Source organism: Danio rerio, chromosome 6, assembly GCF_049306965.1.
Source record: "Danio rerio strain Tuebingen ecotype United States chromosome 6, GRCz12tu, whole genome shotgun sequence".
In the NCBI taxonomy this organism is placed as follows: Eukaryota; Metazoa; Chordata; class Actinopteri; order Cypriniformes; family Danionidae; genus Danio; species Danio rerio.
Genome location: NC_133181.1, coordinates 2,740,001 through 2,764,554, shown reverse-complemented (window position 1 = coordinate 2,764,554; position 24,554 = coordinate 2,740,001). Strand labels below are relative to the sequence as shown.

At 37.6% G+C, this 24,554-nt stretch overlaps 1 protein-coding gene across 1 annotated transcript; it reads left to right on the top strand.

The window, feature by feature from the left end:
• tgm5l (transglutaminase 5, like) lies at positions 1-16,798 on the top strand. The gene is made up of 15 exons (NM_001326491.1): positions 1-42; positions 1,414-1,593; positions 1,959-2,201; positions 3,792-3,910; positions 3,983-4,111; positions 6,122-6,299; positions 6,415-6,550; positions 8,297-8,400; positions 10,490-10,729; positions 10,811-10,843; positions 12,081-12,113; positions 12,234-12,440; positions 13,225-13,388; positions 13,756-13,889; positions 16,425-16,798. Exons 1-15 carry the CDS (start codon positions 36-38, stop codon positions 16,573-16,575), a joined length of 2,058 nt encoding a protein of 685 aa, NP_001313420.1. The 5' UTR covers positions 1-35; the 3' UTR covers positions 16,576-16,798.
• The last annotated feature ends 7,756 nt before the right edge of the window (positions 16,799-24,554 follow it).

Genomic DNA, 24,554 nt, shown 5'->3' with positions numbered 1-24,554 from the left:
AATCCAACAGCAAAACCACAACACTGCTACGCCTCATGGACGGTACGCTTACATGTTTTCTATATTCCATAATAAAGATAAATTCTATATATCTATATTTTATTTTATTTCTCTAGACAGGTATTTTGGTAAACTAAAAAACATTAGCAATTAAGTTGGTAATCTTAAATAGTAATGAGTTATTTAAGTTAAATGACCATGTATGCACTGTAGAAAATATCCTAAATTAGCAGTTTTTCATAATCTGTGATTCATGTTTTTATTTTTTCCTCCCATTTATTTCTGATTTTGAATTACATTTTCGGGTCTTAATCTTTCGTCCAACAAATTTTAACCTTGATAAGTTATATAAATATTTTTATGTACCAAAAAATGTGATTTTAAAGGATTTAAATTAAGCATTTTAGAACAATTATTATTATTATTATTAATTATTATTATTGTTATTATTATTTAACTGTTTAACTTGAAAATAAATAAATATCAATAATAGTTGATAAAACTGTTGAAAAAAAAATATTGAATTTAAAATCATTCACCAAACTGTTTTCCTGGAAATTAAATAATAATAATAATATTTGATCAAATTAAATAAAATAAATAATAATATTTTAAATAAATAATAATAATTTTGATGAAGCTGTTGAAAAAAAAGAGTTTAAATTTATTTACCAAACTCTGTTTAACTGGAAATTACATAAATAAATAAATGAATAATAATAATTGATCAAATTAAATAAAATAAATAATAATATTTGAGATAAATAAATGAACAAATAATATTTGATAAAACTGTTGAAAAAATATTGAGTTTAAAGTCATTAACCAAACTGTTAATCTAGAAATTAAATAAGTAAATAATACTACTAATAATATTTGATCAAATAAATAATAATATTTGAGATAAATAAATAATAATATTTGATAAAACTGTTGAAAAAAATATTGAGTTTAAAATCATTTAACAAACTCTTTTTAAATGAAAAATAAATAATAATAATAATAATATTTGATCAAATAAAATAAAATAAAAAATAATATTTGAGATAAATGAATAATAATAATAATATTTGATAAAACTGATTAAAAAAAGAGTTTAAAGTTTTTAACCAAACTCTGGTAAACTAATAATTAAATAAATAAAATAAATAAGAATATTTGAGATAAATAAATAAAAATATTTGATACAACTGTTGAAAAAAAGTATTGAGTTTAAAATTATTTAACAAACCCTGTTTAATTAAATAACTAATATTAATAATAATAATAATAATTAATCGAAGAAAATAAATAACAATATTTAAAATAAATAATAACATTACTTGATAAAACTGTTGAAAAAAATATTGAGTTTAAAGTCATTTAACAATCTTTTTCCTTTTTAATTCATTGTATTTTTGTATTTTACCGCAGAATTTAAGTTTGTAAGTGTGAACCTGCAGCCGGTCCAGAACCAGCTCCAGCACAGGACGGACGGTCTGAGCTCCGGCTCTCTGGTAGTGCGGAGAGGACAACCATTCACTGTGACAATCAACTATGCCGGACGACCATACGACCCACTGCGGGAAAAACTACAGTTCATATTCATTCTAGGTGTGTCTGTGTGTAATAATAACCCAACTTTCACAACACTCTCCCTGCATTAATCATCAGTACGCCTCTAATCAAGTCAGATCCAGAGTAACACTTTCACTACAAGATATTAAATCAAATTATATATTTATTAATTATATTATAAATTCTATCTTTAAAAATAAATGTATTAATTTAAATGTAAGATTTGTGTGTTTGAACTATATATATTTACACTGTCCTACTTATATTATACTTCTTGTCAACAAAATAGGTTTGATGCGCCTCGCGTTCTCAGAACAGCACATTAGGTCTATAAATATATATATTTTATAAACAATTGAATAATTAGTATGTGTATAATGTGTTTGTGCTGTGGTGTGCAGGTCCCCTGTCAGTGGAGGTGCCCGTCTCCTCATATGGACAGCCGTCTTCATCAAAGTGGTCTGCAGTTCTGGAGCGCGGTTTACCAAACCCCAGTGGCTCTCGAGCTCTGACTGTGTCACTAAGCAGCCCTGCGTCCTCCTCTATAGGAGTGTACACACTCCAACTGACAGTCCAGACTCGCTCCAGCACCAAAACACATCTACTGGGCCAGTTCACACTCCTCGCCAACCCCTGGTGCCAAGGTGAGCTGAAGAGACAAATACAGAGGGACAGTTCATGCAAAAATGGAGATTCTGTCATCATTTACCCATCTTGTACTGTCAACACTAATACGGTTTTGTTTAAAAAAATGCACATTTTTCTTTCCATTTTAGCCTTCCGTCTGTGCAGTTAATGGATCAAGGTGTTCATTTCTTGAACTTATCATAGGATTTTCATCAGAATTTTTTACTAACTATATACCTATTTTTATCTCTTTTTTGAGTGAATTTAAAGGGCCATGAAACCCCTTTGTTTCAGCAGGGTGTTTTCACACCTCTACTTTGGAAAAAGTCAGAAAAGTGGGCGTGTCCAGCTCTGTTTAGGGGGGGAGTGTCGGAGGAAGAAAAGAGGCATGGTGTGGGAGTGTCTATTTGGGCGCGCTGAATTTCAGAGTCAAAACACACACCCAACAGGGGAGAAAGTGACTGTGTTTACATGGACATCTGTAGTCGAATTATTAGCCAAATTATTAAATGGTGGACTTTAACTGCAGTTTGGCTCTTTCATTCAGGGAATTCATTCATGTCCCTCGTCACAAACGAGATATTTGATTTGAGGAACTGCTCTAAGCGCGTATTTTCGTGCAATGTTTGATACCGCACGGCGAATGAGAGAATAAAAACCTCAGCATTTCCCAGAAACTTAGATGCACACGGCAGGTAGCGTCAGAAAGCCGCGTGTGTTATTCCCGTCACAAAATCCTACACGAGGTTATAGTTTGGTTGTAGAGCTAACTTGTTTACACTCTGTGCAATAGTTCGATACGAATAAAATACAAACTGAATAAACAAAGAGCACTGCTCGCTCACTTACCAAATCTGTAGAGACAGGACAATCACCAGCAACTAGAGCCGCGTCTTTATTAAGAGGAGACTACAAGCGAATCCGGATCTCAGCGTTTGCAGATGAGAACAGCTCTCAGGTAAACAATGTTCCTCCTTAGACACGTAAGTTATTGTTGTCGAGCATCGCGTACACTGTTAATCCACATTTGACTCCAGCTGAGCTCTCACAGAGAGAAAATGAAAACGAAACTTAACGGCAGCAAACTATAAAAGCAACACTTCACGCTTGTTTTGCCAACACAACGTGGCGTCTCTGTCGTCTGAACACTATGAGAGTAATGAATATTAATGAAGTTGCACAATAGAGCGCGCTGATTGGTTTGAACCAAGCCTTACTCATGCATTAATGCATCACACTGTAAGACGTAATAAGACACACTCTGGCACAGACGTCCAGTCTGCACGCTGGAATACACAATATTATGTCATGGCCGTAACGCAGCTTCAAAAATTTGTTTCAAATCGGAAGTACGAATTTGCTTGAAATAAAGCAAAAACAACCAATTTACACTTTTTAGTGAAATATAGGTGTCCTAATAGTGTTTTTAGCAGTGTGGGACACATATACGACTGTCAACAGCTCAAAACATGTGTTTTGGTGTTTCGTGACCCTTTAAGTAGAATCGAGTTTTTCTGGGATTTTATTGAGCGTGTATGGATTATTGCTTTCCTTTATTATCATTAAACAAAGTTCACCTGTAATAATCCCTCTGTTTCCATCCTCAGCGGACTCTGTGTTCCTGCAGTCGGAGGATCTCAGGAATGAATACGTCAGGAGTGATTTCGGCCTGTTGTTTAAAGGCACCCCCGGTAATGTGGTCTCCAGACCCTGGTCTTTCGGTCAGGTGAGGTGTTGAGTCATTGACTCTGAAAGCACCAAACAAACCCTCCTTATTAACCAAACTCCTGTCTTTCAGTATGAAAAGGGTCTTCTGGACATCTGTATGAAGCTGCTGCAGCTCAGTCCTCAATCTCAGACAGACATGAAGAGAGATCTGCTCAACCGCTCCAGTCCTATTTACATCGGCCGCGTCATCTCGGCTATGGTGAGCACATCCTGTCTTTATAGAAATGATCCTGCTGTTTACTTGAGGGCTCCTATTTTTGTTACTTTAGGTTTACATCCAAGGCCAGCCTGTGCTCTTATTAGCTATGGTTTACCTACTCTCTTCTGATAAGTTGCCTGACTTTACTCTGTTCCGATTGGTCAGATGGCTTTAATCTATTTTGATTGGCCAAATGGCTCAACTCTTTTCTGATTGGTCAGATGACATTACTCTGTTCTTAATAGTCAGATGGCTTTATTCTGTTCTGATTGGCCAGATGGCTCTACTTTACGCTTATTAGGCAGGTGGAATCTGCCCTGATTGGTCAGATGGCTTTACTCTTTTCTGATTGGCCAGATGTCTCTACCTTTATTGGCCAGATGGCTCAACTCTTTTCTGATTGGTCAGATGACAGTACTCTGTTCTTAATAGTCAGATGGCTTTATTCTGTTCTGATTGGCCTAAAGGCTCTATACTATACTCTTATTAGGCAGGTGGATTTACTCTGATCTTATTGGTCAGATGGCTGCACTCTGTTCTGATTGGCCAGATGGCTCTACTTTACTCTTATTGGGCAGGTGGAATTACTCTGTCCTGATTGGTCAGATTGCTTTCCTCTATTCTGATTGGTCAGATGGCTTTACCCTTATTGGCCAGATGGCTTAACTCTTTTCTGATTGGCCAGATGGCTCTACTCTACTCTTTGTAGGCAGGTGGATTCACTCTGTTCTTATTGGCCAGATGGCTTAACTCTTTTCTGATTGGTCAGATGGCATTACTCTGTTCTGAAAAGTCATACAGCTGTACTCTGTCCTGATTGGCCAGACGGCTCTACACTACCCTGATTGGTCAGATGGCTATACTCTGTTCTGGTTGGTCAGATGACAAAACTTTGCTCAAATTGGCCAAACGGCGCTAATCTGCTCCTATTGGTCAGCTGATTGTACTTTGCCCCAATTCACCAGATGGCTCTTCTCTTATTGGCCAGATGCCTTTACTTTGTTCTCATTGGTCAGATGGCTTCACTCTGCTCTTATTGGCCAGATGACCCTACTCTACTCTTATTGGTCAGTTGGCTCCACTTTGCTCTGATTGGTCAGATTATCATACTTTGCTCTAATTAGCTAAATAGCTCTAATCTGCTTCTATTGGTCAGCTGGTCATACTCTGCACCATTTGGCCAGAGGGCTCCACTTTTATTAGTCAGATGGTTTTACTCTGTTCTGATTGGACAGATGGCGCTGCTCTACTCTTATTGGCCAGATGCCTCTACTTTGTTCTCATTGGTCAGATGGCTTTATGCAGCTCTTATTGGTCAGATGGCCCTACTCTACTCTTATTGGCCAGATTGCCCTACTCTACTCTTATTAGCCAGATGGCTCTACTTTGTTCTCATTGGTCAGATGGCTTTAAGCTACTCTTATTGGTCAGATGGCCCTACTCTACTCTTATTGGCCAGATTGCCCTACTCTACTCTTATTAGCCAGATGGCTCTACTTTGTTCTCATTGGTCAGATGACTGTACTTTGTTCCAATTAGCCAAATGGCTTTAATCTGCTCTGATTTGTCAGATGACCATCCTATGCTACAATTGGTCAGATGACTTTACTCTGTTCTGATTGGTCAGATGGCTCTACTTTGCACCAAATTGTCCAGATGGCTCTACTTTAATTGGTCATGGCTTTACTCTGTACTGATTGGTCAGGTGGCCTAGTCTGCTATGATGGGCCAGATGCTTCCAATCTGTTCTGATTGGCCAGATGGCCCTATTCTGCTCTGATTGACAGGTTAACAACACCAATCACGCTTTTCCGTCTCAGCTACAATTACAGTATATGAGAATCATCGCAGACATGGTCTGTTGTCAGCAAATAAAGACCACAGACTGACATTTTGCAAATTTATTGCATTCCTGTGGAGGTTTGATGGGCTGATTTACATTCACAAGCAGCTGCAGACTACATTGAAGGTAAGGATGAGCCCGTTAATCCAGTCTGTGTCTGTGAACAGGTGAACTGTCAGGATGATAAAGGCGTGTTGATGGGGAACTGGTCAGGTGACTACAGCGATGGTGTCAATCCCTCAGTGTGGTCGGGCAGCGCAGACATTCTCAGGATGTGGTCAGAAACACAGTTCAGTCCTGTCAAATACGCCCAGTGCTGGGTGTTTGCTGCGGTCATGTGCACAGGTGTGACGATGTTAATTATTACACAATTGCACACTTTTGTTACCTACATGCACAAAAGCTAATCCAGGCAGTCAAATGACATGTTTCATTCCCTCTGTTCATCTCTGTGCAACAGTAATGCGAGCGCTCGGTATCCCGACTCGAGTGGTGACCAACTTTAACTCAGCTCACGACACCAACGGGAACATGGTGATAGAGGAGTATTACACCGAGATGGGGGAAAAACTGTCCATCGGCCGGGACAGCATCTGGTGAGAGGAGTCTCTGATTATTATTGCGAAAACATACACGCTACAACATGCTGGGTTGTCAAAACCCTGCATTGAGTCAACATCGTATTCACCATTTAATGATTGGTCTACATTTGACCCAGCGTCTGTCTCATTTGCCCAGTTAGCTTGGTTCGTCTGGCATATGGGAATCCAGCAATCGCGCTCGGATCCACGCCAAATCAATCAGTCTGAGATCGATTGAATGAGGTGGTCTTGATTCGATTGAAACGATCTCTGGAGCGGATCGATTGTAATGAGGAAGCGATACGATTCGAGCCAGGCTATATCACTGTGTATCATGGATATGTAACAGGCATATGGCCATATAAAGAGAGAATTATGAGTAAGGCGAGAGGTCGAAAGTACAGTAGTTCCTAGTGTATTGTATAAAAAAATGAACACTGAAAACTCACAGCCCATGTACAAACTGGGGAACACAAAGTCCTACACTTTGTAAATGAACACACATGTGAAGTTAATAAAGATAAATTGGCCATTTCAAATAAACATATTTGCACTTCAGTAAACATAAATAAACCATCTTAATTATCTCGGTGCTGAAAAAATGCGACTGTAGTCAGTAACGCGGATTGAGTGCTTTTATAAGATGACAAAAGTCCACATCTCCAATCACCGAAAACGGCTGCAAATCTTTAAAAATAAACACCCGCACTGCCTTTGTTATTTTTATGTCTCTCGAAACCAGTTGGGTATGTTTTCTGGAAAGATTCAGCGAGGGATTGTTGCTATTCGGAGGACTTGATATTGCAGTGATATTGCTGGGTGATGCGCTGCAGATGTGCAGTCATGGTTATACGTGTAAAACAATGCTTGCACACAGTTATTTTTTGTTCACCGTTTTTTCTTTTATTGGCATTATACTAACCAGCAAAACCCAAATTTCCTCACACCGGAGATTTGAAAGACGCCGGCGCTTTCTCGTACTGTTGCCTCACTTCGCCGGTGCTTCCTTGTACTGTTGCCTCAACCTCACTTCACTGCTCGCCATGTTAAAGTGTGGAATGATGGTCTAGCGCCCCCTAACCTTAGTCAAAGTCAAAGTCAGCTTTATTGTCAATTCAGACACATGTACAAGACATACAGAGAATCGAAATTGCGTTACTCTCAGACCCTAGGTGCTTAACATTAATATAAAATATATATATAAAAAATAGTAGAGTTTAAGTAAAAAAGAAAATTTACAGTATATACATTGCACATAAATGTGGTCTAAAAAATATACATATGTAATAAGAATTGTAAACAATACAGTGACATTAAGGGCATATAGCAATGAGTGCAAAGTAAACCAGAGTTGTGCAGATAAAAAACAGTATAGTGCAAAAAGAACTTGTAAACATGATAATTGTGATAAAGTGACAGTGACATATTGGGAGGTAGTATAGTGATTGGATATTTACTTGCGGGGAGGAGTTTCCTCATCTAAGCTCATGGATTTACAGGCACACACAGTCAATTCAAGGAGATATAAAGCGCACATAAATTATTTGAACGCAAAACCGAGAAAACCACAATACACAAGCGCGTATTGAACCGTGGAGGTCGTACCGTAGTTTAATACTATATTGAGAACCCTGGCATCCCTAGTATATACACTTTCATGAAACAGTTTTGTCTATATTTTAGTAAAACTATTTGCATTATCAATAGATTATATACAATTGACTGCAAAGCTGTGCATTAGAAGTCTTTGCCTTTTTTCAGGAACTTCCACGTGTGGGTGGAGAGCTGGATGAAGAGGCCTGATCTGGGCCAAACTTATGATGGCTGGCAGGTTCTAGACCCCACACCACAAGAGGAGAGCGCAGGTTTATTATGCACACATTACACACAGCTTAACACTAGGTCTGAGTCCTGCTGCACATTCACTGTTAACACTAAAACATGTAGTGAAAAGATTTTTATTTTATTTTTTTAATGAATTTCTGCTTAATAAGCATTTATTTGGTTATAAATACACAAAACTGTAAAATGTAGAAATAATAAAATTTCGTAATTGAAATAAATTAGACGTGATTCAGGGCTGATTTTTTGCATCAAATCTCTGGTCTTCAGTGTCACATGATCATTCAGAAATCATTGCTGTTCTATTATGATTAGTTGTTATTGGTACTCAATTTTTAATAATGTAGCTTATAATTATCAATGATGAAACCCTTTTTTTCCTGCTTCATAGTTTTATGGATACATTATTTTTTGTATAACATGTTTTTATTGAGTTTTTTTTTTTTTCAAGATTTTACGATAATTTAAACCCCAATACCCAAAACTTACCCGTAGACAGGCTTAGGGGAAAAATTATAATAATAATCCTTATTAAAAAAATACAAAAAAATAAAAATAATATTAAAATAAACTAATTAAATAAAAAAAAGATCAAGCACCAATTTTCATTGCGCAACTTCAGACTGCCAGAGCTTCTTCAATATTTCAATTTCTTTACAAAGATCAAAAACACCTTCCAGATATCACAAAATTCAGAGGATCTTTTCCTAATTATATACAGTTGAAGTCAGAATTATTCTTCCACCTTCAAATTATTTTCTTCTTTTTAAAATGTTTTCCAAATGATGTTTAACAGAGCAAGGAAATGTTCACAGTATGTCTGATAATATTTTTTCTTCTGGAGAAAGTCTTATTTGTTTTATTTCAGCTAGAATAAAAGCAGTTTTTAATTTTTTAAACACCATTTTAATGTCAATATTATTAGCCACTTTAGGCAGATTTTTTTCATCATTAACCATCATTATACAATAACTTGCCTAATTACCCTAACCCAGGGGTGGGCAAACTCGGTCCTGGAGGGCCGGTGTCCTGCACAGTTTAGCTACTGCTCTAATCACAGACACCTGCTTATAGATTTCTAGTGATCTTGAAGACACTGATTATTTTGTTCAGGTGTGTTTGACTAGTGTTGGAACAAAACTCTGCAGGGACACCCGCCCTCGAGGACTAAGTTTGCCCATCCCTGCCCTAACCTGACTACTAGTTACCATAATTAACCCAGTTAAGCCTTTAAATGTCACTTTAAGCTGTATAGAAGTGTCTTAAAGAATATCTAGTCTAATATTATGTGCTGTCATCATGGCAAAGATAAAATAAATCAGTTATTAGAGATGAGTTATTAAAACTATTGTGTTTAGAAATGTGCTAAAGGAATCAGCTCTCCGTTAAACAAGAAATAAACAGGGGGGTGAATAATTCTGACTTCAACTGTACATAATCCAGGATATAAAGGAATTGGACTGGAAATCAATTGTGAAATAAATTGAGTCACTTCCACCCCAAAATTTTAGTTTCTCCTCACACAATGAAAAAATGTACCTTGTATCTTCTTGCACTTAAAACAAAGATCAGGGATATTAGGGTTGAATTTATTTGGTCTTACAGGAGTAATAAAAGTTTTCATTACCCCATTATATTGTTGCAATCTCACACAGGAGTTTAATGTATTTGTTTGTGCATTCAAACTAATGATATTCCAGTCCTCTACTGATACCATTTTTTATCTTAAATCCATGCTAGTCTTTTATTTTCAGAGTTTTCTTTATGATTTTCTCTTAATATGTTATATAATTGTGTAATTAGCTGTCATTAAGTTTACTTTTTAAGTGTTTTTTAGGCTAACTTTAACCTGATTAACCTAGTCAAGCCTTTAATTGTCACTTTAAGCTGAATACTAGTATCTTGAGTAAATTTATTTACTGTCATCATGGCAAGGATAAAATAAATCAGTTATTAGAAATTAATTATTAAAACTATTATGATTAGAAATGTGTTGAAATAATCTTCTTCTACTGTTAAACAGAAATTGGGGAAAAATATACAGGAAGGCTAAGAGTTCAGGAGGGCTGATAATTGTGACGTCAACTGTGTGTGTTGATATTGTGTTGTCAGGAATGTACCGCTGTGGTCCTGCCGCTGTGAAGGCCATTCATGAGCAGAAAGTGGACGCGGCGTACGACGTGCCGTTCGTTTATGCAGAAGTGAACGCAGACGTGCGGACCGTCATCATCAGAGACAGGAAGATTTTAGGCGTCAGTGTTGATAAAGAGCGAGTCGGAGCCCTGATCTGCACCAAACGTCCTGGAGCCATGACTATGCTGGACATCACATCCGAATACAAGACTGAGATGGGTAAGAGAAAGAGAGACACAGAAGAATACTGTAAATACTATTAATCTGATCTTAATGGCAAAATCTCATTTCTCTCATTAGTTCTCAGCTCAGCTTATGCTTTCAGCGCTGATGGTAAGTCTGTTAAATCTTGTTCATTTTAAAGTGTGTCATTTATCAAACTCATAATTAATAACTGTTAAAATTACAACATTTATTGAAATTTTTGAAAATAAATTTACTGAGGTTTACTGACGAAAGCTTTTTAAAAACATTTTTTAAACGTTTTTTATTTTATTACAGTTTAATTAAAAAAAAGTCATTATTAGTTATTATTATTATTTTCTTTTATCTGTCTTTTTGGAAAGCATCACTACAAAGACTTATTGTTATAATTATTATTATTACTATAATAATAATAATAATAATATTGTCATTATTATTACTATTGTTAATATTATAACTATTATTATTACTATAATTATTATTATTATTCCTATTATTATTATTATTCCTATTATTATTACTATTATTATTATTACTATTATTAATATTATTATTATTCCAATTATTATTATTATTATTACTATTATTATTATTCCAACTATTATTATTATTACTATTATTATTATTATTGCTATTACTATTAATATTATTATTATTATTATTACTATTATTATTATTATTATTATTATAATAACAATAATAATAATTATTATTACTATTAATATTATTATTACTATAATTATTATTATTTCTATTATTATTATTATTATTAATATTATTACTATAATAATAATAATAATTATTATTATTATTATTATTATTACTATTATTATTACTATTATTATTACTATAATAATTATTATTATTACTATATTTATTATTATTACTATTATTATTACTATTATTATTTTTATTATATATTATTATTATTGCTATTATTATTACTATTACTAATATTTTTATTCCTATTAATATTATTACTATTAATATTATTACTTTTATTATTATTATTATTATCACTATTATTATTAATATTATTTTAATAACTTTTATTATTACTGTTATTAATTTCATTACTATTACTATTATTATTTTTACTATTATTATTACTGTTGTAATTATTATTATTAATATTACTATTATTATTACTGTTATTAATTTCAATACTATTACTATTATTATTACTACAATTATTATCACTATTATTATTATTATTACTAAACAGATCTAAATGTGTAAAAAATACATGACAAATATTCAGATAGTATATTCAGATAAAGATAGTTGATAAAAATCTTAAAATTTCAAAATAGGGTGTACTCATTTATGTTGAGCACAGTATCTCTAAAAACATCCTCTCTTCCAGTTCGAGGTGGTGAAGCAGCTCCAGCAAGAGTTGGTGAGTTCTTTTACTTGTTTTTTCCCTCCTTATTTGTTTTCTAAACAGAAAAGCTGACAGTAATCCTTCTTTTCTCATTGGGGTTATAGTTCAATTCTCCATTCATTTCTCTTCCTGCAGCTCCGCAGGGTCTTGCAGTTTCCCTCCAGCTTCTGAAAACACCTATAATCGGAGAAAGCATTGCATTCAGCATCATAATCACCAACCAAGCATCCATTCCCAAACTGCTGAGAGCTCACGCGAACGCGCAGAATAAAGAGTATCACCGCAACCCTTTCGGAAGCTTCTGGGAGAAACACCACGAGCTGAAAATCGGCCCCAGTGAAAGTAAGACGACTGCACAATATATTCAACAGACAAACGTGATTTAAATGAGTTAAAACAGGGTTAGAATTCAATATATCAGGTAGGGATAAAGTACAAGTGAAGTCAGAATTATTAGCCTTTAACGGAAAGTAGATTATTTTTCAACACATTTCTAAACATAATAGTTTACAAAAGTGAACATCAACTCATCTCTAATAACTGATTTATTTTATCTTTGCCATGATGAAAGTAAATAATATTAGACTAGATAATTTTCAAGATACTAGTATTCAGCTTAAAGTGACATTTAAAGGCTTAACTAGGTTAATTAGGGTAAAGTTAGGGTAATTAGGCAAGTCATTGTACAACAGTGGTTTGTTCTGTAGACTATCCAAAACTAATGTTGCTTATGGGGGCTAATAATATTGACCTTAAAATGATTTTTAAAAATTAACTGCTTTTATTCTAGCTTTCGCCAGAAGAAAAAAAACATGATAGGATATACTGTGAAAATTTCCTTGCTCTGTTCAACATCGTTTGGGAAATACTTGATAAAAATGTCTAAATATCTGCTCTAAATTGGCCGTAGTGTATGATTTTGTGCATGAATATGAGTGTGTATGGATGTTTCCCAGTACTGGGTTGCAGCTGGAAGGGCATCCACTGTATGAAACATATGCCGGAATAGTTTGCAGTTCATTCCGCTGTGGCGACCCCTGATAAATAAGGGACTAAGCGATGAATGAATCTGCTTGTAAGTCTTTTCACACTTAACTTTATGACTCCTTTTCTTGTCCTCCACCAGCGGTGACTATAAACCAGGAGATCTCCTTCAATGAGTACAAGCTGAAGCAGGTTCTGGAGGATTATCTGGTCAATCTGGCTGTGGTTGTGGAGGATGTGAAGTCTCAGGAGAGAGTTCTGGCTTCAGAAGAGTTCAACATCCACAGCCCGGCCCTCAGTATACAGGTGAAGCACACTCATTCATTCATTTTCCTTCAGCTAACTCCCTGATTTATCAAGGGTCGCCACAGCGGAATGAATCACCAACTATTCCAGCATATGTTTTACACAGCGGCCTGTGGGGGACACCAGAGCACAGAAACCCATGACAACACGGGGAGAACATGCAAACTCCACACAGAAATGCCAACTGGCCCAGCTGGAATTCGAACCAGCGACATTCTTGCTGCGAGGCGACAGTGCTAACCACTGAGCCACCGTGTCGCCCCTTGATAAAACATTATAAAACAGATATATACTGCGCATAAAGCAAAAATAAAGAGATTGATTTAATAAATGAAATAGCGGTTTAATAAGAAACCTTTGTTTTTAGATTCAGAACGAGAACGTCATCGTGAACTCGCCGCAGGTTGCCATGGTGACCTTCACCAACCCGTTTGACGTGGCAGTGACTGGAGAACTAACCGTAGCGGGTTCAGGACTCCTGGAGGAGAAGATCCAAATCAGGTATGTAAAACTCTTAACATTCATTCATTCATCTTAGTCACTTTATTAATCTGGGGTCACCACAGCGGAATGAACCGCCAACTTATCCAGCATATGTTTTACGCAGCGGATGCCCTTCCAGCTGCAACCCCTTACTGGCAAACATCCAAACACACTCATTCACACACATACACCAGACAATTTAGCATACCCAATTCACCTGTACCGCATGTCTTCTGGACTTGTGGGGGAAACCGGAGCACCCGGAGGAAACCGACGCGAACACGGGGAGAACATCCCAGTGGAAACTCCACACAGAAAAGCCAACTGACCCAGCTGAGGCTCGAAACAGCAACCTTCTTGCTGTGAGGAAATTGTGCTACCCACTGTGCCACAGTGACGCCCTAAATCCAATTCAGTTCAATTCACCTTTATTTGTATAGCGCTTTTAAATAGTCTCAAAGCAGCTTTACATAGAAGATCATAGTGAATTGAAACAGTGTTAGTTCAGTTTTCAGAGTTTAAGCTCAGTTCAGTTCAGCTCAGTGTGGTTTAATAATCACTACTGAGAGTACAAACCAAGTGTGCCGCAAGCCTGCGTTTGAGTGAAGGTCTCGGCCGTTAGATCGCCCCCTGGGGGCTGGCTGCAGTACAAGTCATAAAGCCCGCCTCCTCCGTGTTAATGAAGGAGACTTGAGGCCAAATAAAAAAATTTATTACACTTGCAATAAAATGTCCCGAAAGATGGTTCTGGTCGATTAAGGCACTGATTATTGTGCTGAAATAGGTGCAGATCTTCATTTTTGTAAACAGTTTGTTTTTAGCAGTAATTTAATGCTGGGCGTGTCATCGTGATTGACAGCTGTGATTGACAGTTTCTCAAAGCAGCGCGTCTGAGCTTCGGCAGGAGACTGAAGTGTTAATATTCGATTTCTGCGTTATTTTACCATGACAAAATGAGTTCAGCAGTAAACTACAGTTTCTGACATACATGATCCTGGTGGAACACTGTTTATTTGCTAAGGTCAGGGCTTTTTTCGGGCTTTATTAGTTTGCTGATACACGCCTAACCACCCAGATGGCAAAATACACTCGGACCAGTTCGGCTAGATTCTCGCCTGCCGGAGACTTATCCCTCAGAGCTCAGACTGACTACCTCTGCTGGACCTACTCCGGATGCCTGGACTCACTACCCGATTCCAGCCCGAGTAATTCGAGTCAGATGCGGCGGCCGAGCGAGCCGGCGCTGCCGCATGCGAGCCGGAATCAGCCCGCGACGCCGCGAGTAGGTTATGCGCTGCGGCCCGGAGCTGGCGCGATTGAATATAAAAAAACCCTCAAATTTGTTAACGTTATTACATCCATTTGTGTTGATATGACAGCAAACGCATGCTGAGAAGTTCGGGGGGCGTGGTTGATTTTACATAAGGCGTTTGGTTGGAAGCTCGACTCCGCTCATTTTCGCGGCTCCTCCTCTGGCTCCATCAGACAATCCTTCTGCGCATGTCAAGGCTCCAATTTCCGCAGTCTTTTGCGACAGTTTGTGCCCGTCAAGCAGGCGTTTTGCCCTCAAGGCGTTCAATGGGAAAAGGGGCTGTCGCGTCGTCCATATTTTTTACAGTCATTGGTACAAACACTGAAGAGCAAATCCATCGATGCACAGCTCTACAGATCTTAAACCATGCAAGCCAGTGGCGACAGCAGCGAGGAAAAAAACTTCACTAAAAGTGAAGAATTAAAATACCTTGAGAGAAACCAGGCTCAGCACGACCATTTCTCCTCTGGCCAAACGTTTTGTGCAGAGCTGCAGTCTAGGCGCTGGAGAAGCTGGACGTCAGCGAGACGTCTCATGCTCTCCACTCCTCCATGACCACCACAGCAGCTGCTCAGGCTACAGCCTGGTCCAGGACTATGGAAACCTTGGGATTATCTCGTTGCTGGTCTTGGATCGTATGAGTATCGGAAGAGTATCCCCAGGTGGAATTAGAGAATAAAGAGAATAATTAGTGTAGCTGCTGTTCATATTGTATATAAACGAGATGCAGAAACCTTTGTGGAGCACATTCATGTATTATACTGCCCTGAGTGTATGCTGCATGTATTAAGTGATGCCCTGAGTGTATGCTTTATTAAAAAAGATAGGTCTTTAATCTAGTGTTGAACTGCAAGAGTGTGTCTGAGTCTCGGACATTATCAGGAAGGCTATTCCAGAGTTTAGGAGCCATAAATGAGAAGGCTCGACCTCCTTTAGTGGACTTTGCTGTTCGAGGTACTATTTAGAAGCCCTGAGTTTTGAGATCTTAAAGAGCGAGTTGGATTGTAGCAAGACAGAAGGTTGGTTAGACAAACAGGAGCTAGATTATTTAAAGCTTTATAGGTAAGAAGCAATATTTTATAATCAATGCAAAACTTAACAGGCAGCCAGTGTAAGGAAGATAAAATTGAGGATAAAATATTTTTTACAGTGTGTACAATGTTAACCACTCACCCTCATCATGAGCAGTGATAGTCAGTGTTGCCCCAAATTATTATTGATGTTATTATTTCATCTTTCAGAGTCTCGATGCAGCCTCGAGAGGCCGTGAGGAGGCCTGTTCGTTTCATTCCTCAGATGACGGGCGCCAAGATGCTTTATGCTTGTTTAGTGTTGATCAATCTGCCCACCGTCCTGCACGGTTTCAAGACCCTCAGTGTTCAAGCAGCTTAGAGATGTCCCAGACATGGGCACTTGGAGGTCAAAATGATATCAAATTCACATTATATATTTATTTATTGTGTCATTTTGTGTCTAAATATTGCTGTTTTTTTGGTTTGAATGATTTTGAATTGTATATTTATACAGTGTGTTCATGCAAAAGCCTGAAAATAAAGTATTTCTAACAATATTTCAGTGATAACACTAGTGTTTTCCAGCAGAGGGCAGACTTATATATACCTGAAACTGTAATAAACATTTATTCAACTCTTTACAGCAGTTTCAGATTGCATGACTTATGCTGAACTGTATTTGAAATCATTGTTCTATCTTTGGATGTATTATTGGAATGATAGATTAATGAAAAACATTAGTAAGTGCTTTAGTTATCATCGTGAACTTCACACTAATCTTCTGAATGTTTGTCAGTGCTGCATGGGGCTCTGTCTCCCCCGTGTGGCCGCTCTGGAGCTGCTGAAGGTCGGCCTGCGCTCTGAGTTTCTTCCGGTCTCAGTGATCGATGTCTCGGCTAATTTTACACTCTGTGAACTAAATCACCACCGTCACCATCGCTCACACTGCTGGAAGTGGAGCAGAGAGCACTGCACTACCTCGAGAGCACACACCAGAGAGCTGTTTTCTACGATGGTGGTTTTTAATATGCTTTTGCAATGTATGTTTTTTGAAGTATGTCAGCTCTCTGCTAAAAAATCCAGATTAAACCAGCCTAGGCTGGTTGGCTGGTTTTAGCTGGTCGACCAGGCTGGTTTTAGAGGTGTTTTGGCCACTTCCAGGCTGGTTTCCAGCCATTTCCAGCCTGGTCTTAGCTGGTCAGACTGGGAGATGACCAGCTAAAACCAGTTTGACCAGCCTAGCCAAGCTGGGAGTCCAGCCAAAACCAGCTATATCCAGCTTAAACCAGGCTGGTCAAGCTGGTTTTAACTGGATTTGGCTGGTCATTTTCAACAAGCTTAACTTAATATTTGTTGTCAATTTAGTTGCTAATTTAGCTTAATTTGGTTAATTGGTTATTTGTTGATAGCTGTTCTGAATATTTATGCTGGCTAAATCATTTTATAATAAGGTTAAAGCTGCTAAATCATATATAAGGACTTAATAAGAAGAAATATTTTTGAAAAAACTGAATTTTTTAGGCGTAAATCATTTGCTGGAATAGTTAGGGGATCATTCAGCTGTGTCGACTCTGAAATGGAGACTGAGCTAAAGGAAAATGAATGAATTTATGTTTGACAGGGTGCGCGCTACGTGTCTGACGAGCGAGGAGGGATGCGGTGGGGAGGGGTGAGAAGGGTGCGCCATGTATTTAAGGATCGCGACGTATTCGCACTTTCTGTATTTTGCACCGTTGTTGTATTTGCACTGTCTGTATTTTGTACTGTCTGGAGCCAGCACCTAAACTTTTCACTCGTCATAGCCAGGACCAGACGGTATCTGCGGACGTTTTTTGCTATTTCTGCGGAGAATTTTTGTAAAAATCTGCGGATTTTTGCCGAATTATTTTGGGAGTGTCCAGCGGAGTATCATAACTAAAACCTTAATATATTACACAAAAGTAACAAATTACTGAATAAAAACTCAAATTCAGATTTACACATTTACTCAAGCAAAAAAACAGAATTTATAATGGGCTCAAAATCTACAGAAATCTGCGGAATTCTGCGGAAAATCTCCGGAAAATCTCCGGAATTCTGCGCGCGCAGATTCCGTGTGGGCCTAGTCATAGCACACGTGCTGCTGATGATGTGACAACAAAAGTGATTTGATTTGAGACACAAGATTTCCGGGAGATTATCACTTGTTTGCAGGCATCCGTGAGTCTCTATGCATTTGCGGGAGACCCCTGGGACTTCTGGGACACTTGGGATGTCTGAAAGACTGTTGACGTTCCACCACAAGATGGCAACAGACCGCATAAGCCCTTAGGGGAGAAAAACAGCAATTTTTTTTTGAGTATGTTTCAAACTACAGCTGATTAAATCATTATAGAACAGGGAAGTGATATTATAAGTCGATCTCTCTCTTTTGTATGTTATAATGCTGTAGTTATACCACAGTAATCTGCTAGTGTTTGCTTTGCTCTGACTTTTGAGGTTAATTATTGTGATCTCCAGATTGCAACAGAGAAATGCTGGGAAATCACTGTAGACTGATGGCATTTCATGCCGTTCAGCCTTATAATCTCAAAATGTAAGCAAAATCAGCAGTTTTGTCTTCACTTCAGACATTACGCTAGAGAATCATTCAAACACTAGCTCTAAAGTGATATTGGTGAAGTAGCAACGTTTTCTGCTGTTTGATGTGTACGAATGGTGGAAGAAAGTAGTTCCTCATACAAAAGGGTTTTTGAGACTGTGATTATCTTTTTTATACGCACGATTATGCGGTCGAACTGTTGTATAAACACAATATCACACGAGTAGCAGTGTGATATGGCTGTATATCGTCACTGGTGGGCCACTGAGGCACTCGGTCTGCAGCCTGGAGCCATTGCACTCCTCTCACTAGTGCTGAGATACAGCCACATCGCACTGCAACTCGTGCGATATTGCTCATATATCACAATGTGTGCTTATATATTTTTGTACATGGTATGTTTGCATCTGCATTGTGAAGCCGTAAAGTTTCTCTCGATCCTACCACACATCTTATAACCTGCAGCTATTTTTCCTGACAGCTCTTTGCGTGCACTTTAATATCACTGCTGTGTTTAGGCCACAGTCTCAACCAATGATTCATTTTCCTTCAGCTTAGTCCCTTTATTTAAAATGGGTCACCACAGCGGAATGAACCGTCAACTTATCCAGCATATGTTTTACACAGCGGTTGCCCTTTAAGCTGCAACCCAGTACTGGGAATCGTCCATTCTCATATATACACCAAGGCCAATATAGTGCATAAGTTCCCCCATAGCGCATGTGTTTGGACCGTGGGGGGAAACCGGAGCATCCGGAGGAAACCCACACCAACACGGGGAGAACATGCAAACTCCATACAGAAATGCCGACTGCCCACCTGGGACCAGGGCCGGCGCGTCCATAGAGGCGACCTAGGCGGCCGCCTAGGGCGGCAGTATAGAGAGGGCGGCGTCTGCGACACCTCCCTTTCCACCCGCGTCCTCAGATATATTCGCGCATAGACGATAGAATAGAGAGGGCGGCGTCAGCGTCACCTCCATCAGCACCCGCGTGTCCTCAGTTATATCCACGCATAGGGCAGCAGAATAGAGAGGGCGGTGATGGTGTCCGCCAGTCCGCGACTACTTCCCTCGCTTCCTCAGCACCCGCGCGTCCATTATATCCACGCATAGAGCGCCGGAAAAGAGCACCTCACTTCTTTTTCATAACCGGTCACTTTCGTTTTCACATTGGGGTTGAGGGCGGCGTGATCGTCCTCTGCCTAGAGCGGCAGTTCAGCTTGCTCCGGCCCTGCCTGGGACTCAAATTAGCGACCTTCTAGCTGTGAGGCAACAGTGCTAACCACTGAGCCAAAAAGAAAACAACTCCTAAATGTGATGAACAAAAGCCAAATCCTGATCTAAAATGAGACCCGAATCAAACCAGCAACATTCATCCCAAACTATTTGTGCTGGAGAAACTCCGAAACCCTTTAAAACTATTTCAGTCATGAGCACGTGAATATAACAGACAGAAATGCAAATGTCGCCAACACATCATGGCTGTTTACCGTCACACCAAATGCTAATGTTATTCAGTGTAGGCGCCAAGAGTCGCTTCTCTCTGTCTGTCGTCTCTAACAGTCATGGAGCAGCGTTATGCACTGAATGCCTCTGAATATGGAAAGACATCAGCTTTCATATCATCCGGAGCGAACACAATGTTCTCAGTCTGTTTCCATACAAGCAAGAGTTGCATACGCCTGGGAAATAAAGACACGGTGCGGTGGTGACATTACACATTACATAGCAAGAGTTCCCTATTAGATGAAGAAGGTTTGAAAAATGTCATTGCTTGTGTGTAGGCAGTGTTTATTATTCTTTGATCAAACCATTGGAGAAAGAAGCGCAAATCCTGCAACTATAGGTTTCTGATGTTATTAATAATGCGATGTGGAGGGAAGTCTTTATGAGACATTGCAAGTCATTAATTGGTTGGAAATATTATATAATTCAAGACCATATAACCAGACTTTTTGTCAGTTATTGAATTCGTTACGATCACCAGTGATCTAGCGTTTGCAAATCACTGGAGAACTCCAAATCTGCCACGTTAATGAACTACAGATCCCACCATGCACTTCACTCACAGAATGAAATGCTTGACAGAAACCATATATAAATACATTAGATGTCGCCTGGCCTATTGTTGTCTATTGGACGGAATGCATACATAGCGCCGCCATCTTGCTACAGGGTAGCGCTCCTTTGAAATGAATGCGGGACCAAGGTACAGTGGAGGACTGTGGCCATCCAAAGCCAGAGATATACACATATACACATATATCTGTGATCGGGAGTTTTCCTGGATGTTAGTATGCAATTTTTTTTCTAATTACGAAAATTATAATTTTACGTCACTTTTCTACATTGATGGATCAGTGACCGCACGGGCATTCCTGACAAAAAGCTTGTGTTTGTGTGTACAGAAATGAACTATCCACCCTCCCTGTTAAATTTAATCTAATCATGTCCTGAAACACAGCTCCTCTCCTGCTTTCACTGCTCATACTGACGGAGGGAGCGATTCGTTTGTGAATGAATCTCCGTTATGAACGACTCCTTCGTTAGCCGACAATAATACAAGTTTCTGGCAGCGCAGCCTCTCATTGTCATATTTCTTTGCATTGTTTGCTGATTTTATTCAACAAAACTAGCATAAGCCGAGTGTTTAGTGCGAGTTGGGGCTGCTTTGCTATATGGTGGATGCAGTAAGTGACTGTTATCATCAATAACGTTACCTGATTAGCACAAAAGTTCAGAACATACAAAAACAGAAAAAAACTTAATATTACCTATGAAATGTTCTGCTTTTGTGCTTTGTTTTCTTTGTTTGCTCGTTACTACACCCGTAGACAGCGCTAAAGTCCCGCATCTTCACGTAATAACACTGTCTTGACTAGTGCGGTTGAATGACATTTGTCCTGGGAGCACTGTACTAATGTGGCGGCGCTATTGACGCATGCTCAGGGTCCCTATGCGATATCTAGTGTATATGGACAGAAATGATATCTTTTTTCAACTGTTTGCAAGCATGTTTTGAAGCAAGCGTTACGATTATGAATTGTGGCTTCATTTTACTAACATACACGTAGTCCGCAGTAGAATGTCAACAGTCTGATATGTTATCTTTCACTCATAGTAGTCTGGGATGTTGTAATTTTGCAGTGTTTCCAGACTGAACCTGTTTTCCATGTGCATTAGAATGAAGCATTTCTGTGCTGGCAGTGTTTTCAGATGTGCTCATTTGTCTCCATTAGTGCTGCCAAACACACACTGGCTAATGAAGCCGCTCTGCTTTCACTGCTGCAGATGCTTCTGGCAGATTTCTCTTTATTATTTTATTCACTGTTTTGTTCACGATATTATTATTATTTTCACTATTGTGTATATATTATTAATATTATTATTATGATTATTACTATATATTATTTTCACTATATTGTTTCTTGAACTGTTCAGCTACCGTCAGTTTGGTGTACATATTTCTTGCTATATATATACACACACACACACACACACACACACACACACACACACACACAGATGAAGTCAGAATTATTAGCCCCCTTCAATTTTTTTTCATCTTTTTAAAATATTTTTCAAACGATGTTTAACAATGCAAGGACATTTTCACAGTATGTCTGATAATATTTTTCTTCTGTAGAAAGTCTTATTTGTTTTATTTCGGCTAAAATAAAAGCAGTTTTGAATTTTTTATGAACCATTTTAGGGTCACAATTATTAGCCCCTTTAAGCTATATTTTTTCTCGATAATCTACAGAACAAACCACTGTTATATAATAACTTGCCCAATTCCTCTAACCTGCCTAGTTAACTTAATTAACCTAGTTAAGCCTTTAAATGTCACTTTAAGCTGTATAGAAGTGTCTTAAAAAATATCTAGTAAAATGTTATTTACAGTAATCATGCTAAAGATAAAATAAATCAGTTATTAGAAATGAGTTATTAAATTATGTTTAGAAATGTGCTGAAAAAAAATCTTCTCTCCGTTATACAGAAATTGGGGAAAAAATAAACAAGCGGTCTAATAATTTAGGGGGGCTAATAATTCTGACTTCAACTGTATACATGTATATAATATTTTTTCCCCAAGTGCTATTTAAAGCTATTTCTCACCTCTTTTTAACAATTTTCATTACGGATTTCTAATTTATTTTGTCATTGCCATTATGACAGTGCATGATATTTTACTAGTTATTTAGCAAGATACTAGTATTCAGCTTAAAGTGCAGTTTGAAGAACTACTAATTATGCAACATAGGCTCATTATGAAAACGTAGTCATATATATATTTCTGGACATTGCGTATTATGTAGGCAGAGGTATGTATGGCTGCATTCGTCTTTTAAACAAATGCTATGGTATGATGCCACTTTACGCGCTTACTAGCTGACTGCTTCGGCTTTTCCGCTGTTACCATTTTGCCCATTCGGTCGCTGTGTATGTCGGTGGACTTGAGACACAAAAAAAAGTTGACCACAATGATGAGGTGCGAGTCTGGCGAAAAACAGTTTCAGAAAGCGGGTAATAGAATAAAATAGTAAATAACTTTTAAACTATTAAAATAATATTACTAATAAATTAATATTACTAATAAATAGTAAATGAGAATGTGGTAAAATCTAAAAACGTGGTAAAAAAATCAGGTGAGGGCTTTCCTTTTTCTGGATTGTTTTTTAAATCTGTCAGTTGGGTTTAGGGAAGTGGGTGGGTGCTGGTCAATCGGTGCTTTTGAAAACACTATCGGTTGGGTTTAGAGAAGGATGAGGGTGGGTTAGTCTATCGGTCAGTCAGTCGACAGTGGCCACTAGTGGATTTACGTAACAACAACAGGCACGAATGGCACCCGCGAGAGAAATTTGAGATCTCAGAAAGTGTACACAGTGATTTCTGGTGGATTTACAAAAACATAAACTGCAAAAAAATAAAATAAAATAAATAAATAAATAAATATATATATATATATATATATATATATATATATATATATATATATATATATATATATATATATATATATATATATGCTCCAGGGATGTATTTGGTGATCTCCATAAATGTATATAGCGGTACGTTTGCAGAATGTGCTGGGTTGCAATTATATCAACTAGGTAAATTAGGTTTAATTAATTAATCATGGCACAACACTGCTTTTTTCTGTAGGCAATCCAAGAATAAAAATTGATAAAACTTTAGTTAAAGTAACAATTTACGTCATTTACTACAGGCTTATTACCTGCCTTTTACTAAGATATTAACTGGTTATTAGCACTGATCTTATTTTACATCCCTAATCCTACCCAACTACTACCTTACTAACTCTTAATAAGCAGCTAGTTAGTAGTTTATTGAGCTCAAAGTCTTAATGCATGTTAATAGTGTGAATTGTGTGCAGTTTTTACATAAAAAAAGATTTTAATATATATATATATATATATATATATATATATATATATATATATATATATATATATAATTCTTTTATTTCAGCCAAACTATAGGAAATAAGTCGTTATCCATAAAAAATATATATAATTGAAAATACAAAATTTCACACGAATGAGGGCTAAAGATTTTGTCTTCAGCCTTATGCATTTTCTACAAATGTAATATGTTATGTTATCTGACTACAAAAGATGAAAGGTCATACCAGTAAAAGCTCAAAAGTCCAGCATCAATATACTGTAAACAGATTGGGTTGCAATTTGCTCTGATGTTGTCTATTTCTGTACTGTATATTGATGCTACGACTAACAAGCGAAGACGTCTGCGT

What these genes read in the sequence shown, in the direction of transcription:
- tgm5l (NM_001326491.1), top strand. An exon ending in CGCCAACCCCTGGTGCCAAG is followed by an intron (nt 2,202 to 3,791) that starts GTGAGCTGAAGA and finishes TTCCATCCTCAG; the next exon opens with CGGACTCTGTGTTCCTGCAG. An exon ending in GAAAATCGGCCCCAGTGAAA is followed by an intron (nt 12,441 to 13,224) that starts GTAAGACGACTG and finishes GTCCTCCACCAG; the next exon opens with CGGTGACTATAAACCAGGAG.